This window comes from Sphaeroforma arctica (genome assembly GCF_001186125.1).
Source record: "Sphaeroforma arctica JP610 unplaced genomic scaffold supercont1.841, whole genome shotgun sequence".
NCBI classification, from domain to species: domain Eukaryota; class Ichthyosporea; order Ichthyophonida; genus Sphaeroforma; species Sphaeroforma arctica.
Window position 1 is genome coordinate 12,014 of NW_014039717.1, and position 8,767 is coordinate 20,780.

The 8,767-nt window shown below is 42.1% G+C and overlaps 2 protein-coding genes across 2 annotated transcripts; one reads left to right on the forward strand and one right to left on the reverse strand.

Moving 5' to 3' along the window:
• The first annotated feature begins 1,985 nt into the window (after positions 1–1,985).
• On the forward strand, positions 1,986–5,746 carry SARC_08859 (hypothetical protein). Its single transcript, XM_014297147.1, has one exon. The coding sequence runs from the start codon at positions 2,023–2,025 to the stop codon at positions 5,512–5,514; it is 3,492 nt and encodes a 1,163-aa protein (XP_014152622.1). The 5' UTR covers positions 1,986–2,022; the 3' UTR covers positions 5,515–5,746.
• Positions 5,747–6,096: 350 nt separating this feature from the next.
• Positions 6,097–7,403, reverse strand: SARC_08860 (hypothetical protein). Its single transcript, XM_014297148.1, has one exon. The coding sequence runs from the start codon at positions 7,001–7,003 to the stop codon at positions 6,215–6,217; it is 789 nt and encodes a 262-aa protein (XP_014152623.1). The 5' UTR covers positions 7,004–7,403; the 3' UTR covers positions 6,097–6,214.
• Between the last annotated feature and the right edge of the window lie 1,364 nt (positions 7,404–8,767).

Sequence of the window (8,767 nt, forward strand, 5' to 3'; positions counted from 1 at the left end):
TATTATATATATAGTAGTATATAGTATATATATATATATATATATACACACACACACACACACACATATATATATATATATATATGTATATATATATATATATATATATAGTTCTATATATAGTTCCATATATACTTGAAAAATGAGCAATTCTTCTCGCGCTCAATATTGGAGCGTAATTTATCGGTCTCACGTAACGATCGCAGTGTTTGGATCGCCTGCGCTCGTCTAATCGCACTTGTAATGCGGTGCGCGGAAGTAGCAAATTGCTTTGTAAGATACAGTGTTTGTATAGCCCTTGGCTTGCGCAATTCCGTATGGTTGAAGCTTGTGTGTTCGCTCAATTATTCTCTCATCTGAAGACAAGCGACGTGTAATTGCAACAATCACTGGAATATTTTTAATTGGTCCTTGCCTGCCCTTTATGGTACAGCTCACAACCTTCCGTATTGATGATAGACAGAAGGTGTATGTAGTGGCCTGAATGTATGAAGGGAAGGTTATCATCTGTACGATATTTATTCTTTACTTGTGGGTCTGAGACTCAGTCTTTATTTCCGCACTGCTGTACTTTGTAAGCCCATCGAAGATTTGGCTAAATACAAAGAATATATTGGGCATAGTTACTGGTTCAATCTTGGTAGGTTGACGACCTTTGGGGCCTATTGGCCCTATTTATGTGAGAACTTCTGAAAAGTGTTTTTGTTTTATACATATTCCCAATTCCATAGCGTTCAAAACATAACCTTCTCCTTCTAAATGAACCTTCAAATTGCCAAATTCATAACCCTCAGCCCTCCACACTGGTATGGTATGTAGTATCTAGAGAGAGAAGAGTAAGTGAACTGGTGGACTGAGGACTCGCATCACTGATCACACATGGCCAAGGACCCAATGATGGAGAGCCGAGTTTCCGAGTTTGCCGAGTCCCGACTCCCGACTGCTGTCTCTTTATTTTTATTTTTGAAAACTCCTCTGTGAAAAAATAAATGTCATCACTCATCCAACTTGTTGTCGGCCTAGAATCCAACTCCAAGAGAGTAGACTGTAGAGACCTTTGTGAGGGCCTTGACAGTTGACAGACTTGACACCCTCCTTCCAAAATGAACATTATGGGTAAAAATTAAAAAACCATAGACTCAAGACTCAAGAGTCACGAGACCTACAAGCACAGACTGTTCAATTTTATAGAAGGCTATGCATAAATACATTGCATAAATAGACACCGTCTAAAAAATTGAAACAAAAAACTTGTTTTATATATATTTTATTTTATTGTTTGTTTTTAAATGTAATAACAAAAAACAAGCAATCAGAATATACAAAGTAAAAACTGTATTTTTTGAAAATCATAGCGAATTAGCGACGCATACTATTCTGATTTAAAAATAAATAAATATATACATTATTAGTAAGTACATATGCTACTCAGTACTCACGCCAAATACCATAATTGTATGTGTAAATACGAACTAAATATCAACAAGACAACAACTAAATAAATATATGTAAATAGTTGTAATTTTGTATTTGTAAAAAAAAAATGTTTTTACAAATTCTGTTCAAATTCAAACTATATTTAGATTGCTTTACTACAATGTATTAAAGTCTCTGCGAATAATATTTGATTTAGATCGTTTGTGACGAATCGCAGTGTCTCCTGAGAAAAGCTTTAAAAAAATCAGCAGCAAATCAGGTTAAAATAAATCAGCAGCAAATCAGGAATCATTGTTGTAGAATCATGATATGTAAACAAACTACAAAGATCTAAAAGGTAAAAACTACCTTGGTTTGTAAATAATGTATTTATGCCGCTGTTATGGGCGGACAGATATATCCTCTAAAAACGAATGTAGTCCGTTCCGTGTTGTGTTTTTAAGTAGTATTAAAAATGCATGTAGGCCTTTCTGCATATGAATCATCATAAATCTCTATAAATACACAACATGACCCGATCCCTACTTCATATACTTAGTACTAAAAGTAGAACGCAGCATATATTGATACATCTAAATCAAACTAATGAAACTTTTAAGCTCAGCACTGTTAGCGCTCTGCATTTCTGGACAAGTAGCATGCGCCAGCGTACGTGAGGCAGGTGATGACCTGGCCGAGGTTGCTGACACTGCCGATCTAGATATTGACCTTGTATATGATGCCGAGGCTGAAGACCTCGAGATTAGTCAACTAGATGATATGGATGATGAAGATGACGACAATGATAACGATGATTTCTCTGTCGAAGATGATGTGATGGGTGTCGATGATGATGACGAAGATGATGACGACGACGAGGATGAGGTAGAAGAGAAAACACCTCTCCCCGGAGAAGAAGGATATGAAATCCCCGAAATGCCCACCACCAAGATTACAAAAATGCCAGATTACGCAACTACATGCGGCAAAGTCGAGAATCGTGTGAATTGTGGGAAGCACAGAGATGGTGCAATAATCAAAGCCGAGAAGGATTGCTGCAAATTCGATAACGAGTGCAAGGATAGAAGCTTGCCCAAGTGCTCAATTTCACACTGCTGTACGCAAGGTGATGGCGAGACTGATGAAGAGGCCGAACAAATGCAGATGGCATGTGACTGTGATGGTGCCGTTGTAAATTCCAAATGCTACGATTCTGTAAAGGAGGCGATGAAAAGTAGTAATTATGGCGAAACTGTATACATAGGAGGTGAGAATTGGATCGATGCTCCTATTTATTTCCAAACTAAGAAGCTGTCGGTTATTGGTGCCAAATGCAACGGGGAGCGCGCAACTATATACGCCGATTTTGACTCCAAAACTGAAGCGGCTTTTGAGTTCACAGGTTCTGAGCAGTTCGTTACCTTCCAAGACCTCGACATTAAGGGTGTGGACGGCAAAACAGCTTCAGCAATCAAGGGTAGAGGTGACGAGAACGACTCAAGTGACCAATTAATTGATTTGACCCTGCGCAACGTACATATTACGGATATGACATGCCAACGTGCTGGCTGCGGAGTCTTCCTTGGTGGGGCCAAAAATCTATACATCGATGATGACAGTGTATTCAAGCGACTGATAATGAGCACAAAAGATAATGATTTGTACGCTGGTGGTGCGGCTGTCGCAGTAATCTACTTGCCTCAGAAAAGTTCTCTCGAAATTCGAGGAACATACGAGGACAACAAAGCGAGTTATCTTGGTGGATCAATTCATAGTGGAGGAGGTGCGATTTACCTAGATTACATGGATGGCAAAGTTGCTATCGACGCAAAGTTTAAGAATAATGTGGCCAATCAAGGAGGTGCCATCAACATTCAAGGAGTTAGGAACGAGGCTGTGATTGACGGTCTTTATCTGTCTAATATTGCCGAGGACGGTGGTCTCGCCGCTCGTGCCGGTGCTGTCCGAATTATGGAGATCACAGACAATGGTTCAGTAACACTAAAGGGCGACTACATTGGAAACATTGCGCAAGGTCGTGGTGGTGTTATAGCTACTAACATTCAGCCGGAAGGCTCGAAACTTTTCATGGAAGGATTCTATCACGCCAATGCCGCCGCTACATACGGAGGAGTTTGGAATTTCTGGTCCGAGCATACAATTTTCAACGGCAATGCCTTTCTTTACAAAGGTAGCCAGTTCGAAGACAATTTGTCGGTGAAGGATAACGGTACATCGCAAATTTTGTATATCGGCGGCAATCCGCCAAAGAGAGAGAACTTCATCCCTAATCCCACTAAGAGATACACTGAAGAGTCGTGGGTGAAAAATGAAGGAAATAGTGTGATATTCAAAGGCACTCCTACACAAGCCTTCGCCTTCCAAGGTGTTGGAATACCCAGTCGTTACGTCAAGAGTGGTATCAACGCAACAGAGCTAACATATTATGCAAGCAGCTATGCCAAGCACATTCAGGACCTCGTAGATTTAGGGTTGGAGGACCCTGTAAGCGAAGCAGACGTGTTGAAGACCTTGCAGAAAACAGCTGCTGATCAAAGATACGCCTACCGTGTAATGAAGGCCGATTGGAGAGAGGGTAACGCGACAATCAGAGCTGAGGAACGAGCTGTTAACAGAACGATTCGCGTTGAAGAGGCCTTCAAAAACCGAACAGCTACAGCAGAGGAAAGATATGACAACTACACAATCAGAGCTGATGTACGCCTTGAAGAAGGTATCAAACTGGCCAATGTTAAGCATGACAATGAGACTGCAATCGCACTCGCCACATTCGAAGCCGATAAGATTGAGGCCGATCAGAGATTCTCCAATGACACGGCCGATGCTTGGGCGAAGTACGAAAATAGTACAGCAATAGTAGAGACTGACGAACTCGAAAAAGAACTAGAACAAACAGCGATCGAGAAGTTCAATGCCTACGCTCTACTTCAAGAGGAGATATTCAATTCTGCACAGGATGTTATCGACGAGAAGTATGTACTTCGCTTGCAAGAGCACAAGGATACACTGGAGGCCAATTTACAGCTTGCTGATGAAAAGCTTGAGGAAGATTTGTCCAAGGCTGAGGACCGATTCCTCAGTATCGAACAAGCCGCCGAGTTTGCGTATGACGAGAGTGCAGGAGCAGCTGAGGCCAAGCACGAAGAGACCGTAGCAGCAGCTAAGGATAAATACGATACAGACATAGAGGAGATTGAGAGCAAGTACGCCTCTGACATGGAGGCTGCCAAAGTCAAGTACGATCTTGACGTGGAGAAGGCATACACTTATAGCGATCCCACTAAATCTCTTAAGAGTGCAGCTGATCGACGAGATGATAAATTCGAACAGGTAGAGAGCACAAGGGCGGAGAAGATCGACCAGGCAACTGCTGAAAGGGATGAAACGATTGAGAAAGCAGACAGCCAGCTGGAAGAAAAACTTTCTTCCTACCAAGAGAAAAAAGACAGCTCAGGTCCCGCCGAGGAGAAGCGACGCACGGAGTCCATCGCTAAGGCTAAGTCATCGCACGCGGAGAAGATACAAGTATACCAGGAGCGATACGAAGCTTCTTTGGCCGCAGACGAAGATAAAAAACCTTTAGATATTGCCAAGAAAGAGGCGAGTATGATGACCAATTTGGAGAACGCTGAAATCCGAAAGGAGGAGGACATGGCCAAGATTGATGCTAAGAAAACTGCTGTCTGGGAGAAGGCCGAGGAGCAGAAGAAGATCGATATGGACCGTGCACAGGAACGGTTGGACGCAAAGCTGATTTCTGTCGAGGAACGATACAAAGAACGTATTGCCGCCGCAGATGAGCGCAAGAAGGTGCGTTTAGCTGCTGCAGCACAGCGCAAGGTGGATGACCTAGCAAAGAGAGATGCGCGAGCAATTACTGACGAGGCCGATATGATTTCGAGAAGAGAAGAATCCACGAAGGCTGCTGAATTGGCCAACCAAGCCGATCTCGACCGTATCCGAGATGACAAGGTGGCGCAAATGGCGATTGCCGAAGATGAGAAGAAGACTGTTTTGGCCGGAAAGCAATATGTTGAGCCTGTGGTGGTGGCTACACCTACGGCAACAGCAGCGTGAACTTCGCGTTTGTAGCAAACGAAGCACCGGTGCTACGTATAAAGGCTCACTCAGTACGCCACCACTTGGAGAAATAATCGAAAATATAAATAATTAACGTACTGCTCACTCCCTCTGTATTGTTCACTCCCTTTGTATTGTATTGGTTTCTCTTACTAAACAAAATAATCAAGTACACCACCACTCTGAGAAACAATATATAGTGATTGTCAGAATAACCCAAATTAAAAAATATAAATATATTCAATTCTATTCGATCGAAAATATGCCCCAGTAAGATATACCCATTACACATGTGCGAATATAACCATTACACGTGCCCCTCCTTGCCATCGTGTACCTCTTATATACTCAATCAACATTGCCAAAGTCACCTTGGCCATGACCTTTTACTTTTGACCTCCTTGCTCTCGATTCCCAGGTGCCTTGATTGCATACCAACGATGCGGTCGGTCAGCGGGTCAGCAGCAGATGAGTTCTAAATAAAGCGTGCAAATTCTAGACATATGGTTTTGCCAGTAAATTTGGGAGAGATCAGTCCTGTTTTTTAACACAGTCTGTCGTTTTTTTAAAACAGTTTGTCTAAATTGATGTATTTATTCACGGCTCGTTTATCATCGGAGCCGGAGCAGATGCAAAAAAATTTCTACATATACAGTTCTTCGAGAATCCATCGAGCGCAGGCAAGCGCAGGCGGTAGTCACCATAGCAAAGGCAAAATAAATTTCTTCGTGAGCGCTTCGAGCGGGGACGGTGGGGGTCCATCACCGTATGTATCGTCGTGCTGATCGTCAAGGCCCAAGAACTTCATAGCACGTTCACTCGTACCTGCCACTCGCGGCGAGTCTGCCGGACTCTTGCTGGCATTATTGCTGAACAGCACATCACCATCGTCCTCACTCGGTATACGATCTCTGCTGTGATTGCCGTTATCACCTTGCAACCGATTGAACATGGGATGCTGTGACGGGGTAGCGTTCACCGATTTTGCAGTTCGGATCGTCGGCTGAGGCCTTAATAATTGGCTTGAATGTGAAGGAGTATATGCCTTTGCGTTTGCATGTATCGTAGCGTGTGTGTTAGTCCTGACTACACCACCAGCTTTCACCTCCGTATTGTCGGTGCCGATCCTACTGCCAGATGGGTGTCCGGTTGCAGCGGATTGGTTGTGTAGCTCATGTATAGCACCAGGGTTAGAGCGGCGGAACACCGGCGAGTGAGTGGGAGAGACGGTTGGGGAGGAAGGAGTGGAATTATGGTCAGAGCTGCTATGAAATATACTGCTTTCAAAGTGACTCACGCTGCGCTTGAAGTCCGTGGCCGTCGTAGAGTTGTTCGCAAATGTTTCGATGAAGTTCCAGTTGAAGATTGATGTGTCCTGGTCAGGCACGGTGGTTTGTACCTGTATGTCGGGGATGTATAAATAGAACGAGTTGTGAATTAGACAAGAAAAGGGAGGCGTTATGTGTACAAACTTTGTTGTTTGCATCCAGGTTGTAGTTCGCCTAAATGAGAGGGCTATGCTGATGAACTATGATGCATACCACACGGGTTGTGGGTTGGATTGAATACCAACTGCAATGCTGCTAGGGTGATATAAGGAAGTTTGGAGATGTTGGGTTCAATCACAAAACGAGACGATCGCATCAGGCCACCATGATGTGCGATACCACCTGAGCCTTCGGATATCTCTGGCGATTCACAAATGGCAATCTCAGGCGAGGAATATAAATCCGTTGCCCGGCAGAAGCGAAGGTAAAAAAAAATACGTCAAGTATGTAAAATAAATATGCACCAAAACAAATTTTCACAAAACATACCGCTTTCAGCGGCTTGTCAAGCAGCTTACGAGCCATGCTGTCACTGCCGAATTGCACCATAAGTAAGATGTATTCTCGCTCCGGCATTATTTCAATTTTGATGTCTCTGCCCCATAAAGCTAGGGTATTGGATATCCGCAATATGTCCATCCCAATAACTGTGTAGTTTGCAAGGGTTGACAACTAACATAAGAAAACTCCTCTACCCAAACTACACATTTTATAATAGGGCCAACCGCTTCTACGTGGCTTCCACGTGGGTCTCACGTAGGCGGTTGTGCATGTCATCTCCACATGAAACTACATGCCATATTGAGATCAAGGTAATCACAAAATCAAATACTACAGATGTGGTAGATATCAGAAAATCACATATCACAGACAACATGTCACAGATATTGTTGCAATCAAGATAGCCACATAATAAAGATATTGTTGATATCACGAAAAATACATACCCAGATGTTGCTGATATCAAGATAAGCACATACCACAGATGTTGCTGATATCAAAATAAACACATGTCACAGATGTTGCAGATATCAAGATAAGCACATACCACAGATGTTGCTGATATCAAAATAAACACATACCTCAGATGTTGCTAATATCAAAATAAACACATACCACAGATGTTACTGATATCAAAATAAACACATACCACATATGTTGCTGATATCAAGATAAACACAACACAGATGTTGCTGATATCAAGATAAACACATACCAGAGATGTTGTTGATATTAAGATAGGCACATACCACAAATGTTGCTAATATCAAAATAAACACATACCACAGATGTAGCTGGTATCAAGATAAACACATACCACAGATGTTGCTGATATTTAGATGTTCACTTACCACAGATTTTGCTTTGATATCACGATCATCACTAACCATAGAAGTTGTTGATATAAAAACAAACACATACCACAGATGTTGCTGATATCAATAAAATCACATACCACAGATGTTGTTGATATACACCAAGTAATGTTGGCTTGGTACATTGTGAGCGTGCGCGGGCGTATCAGCGACTGTCCCCAATATCTGAAATCCACCAAACGCGAATTAGCGGTAAAGTTTGGGCCAGCAAGGATGTGGTACGTCAGCCGATCAATTGTCCCCATGTGAAGCATTAAGTTTATATAGGTACAAAGTTAGATTCTCCTTGTGTACTGCATAATGCCAAATTCCAATTTATGAACACAGCCTGGGAGTTCGATACCAATTTGCGCTAGATCATCACATATACTATATTAGTAGGATTTATGTGTGTATATACTCCCTTAAATGCAGTGCAATTTCCCACCAAAATTATAAATAGAATTAATTCATAAGACGTGATTCTTATGTATTTATATATAATATATGCACGAACCTATATATGTATGTATGTATGTATGTACGTATGTATGTCTTATATATATA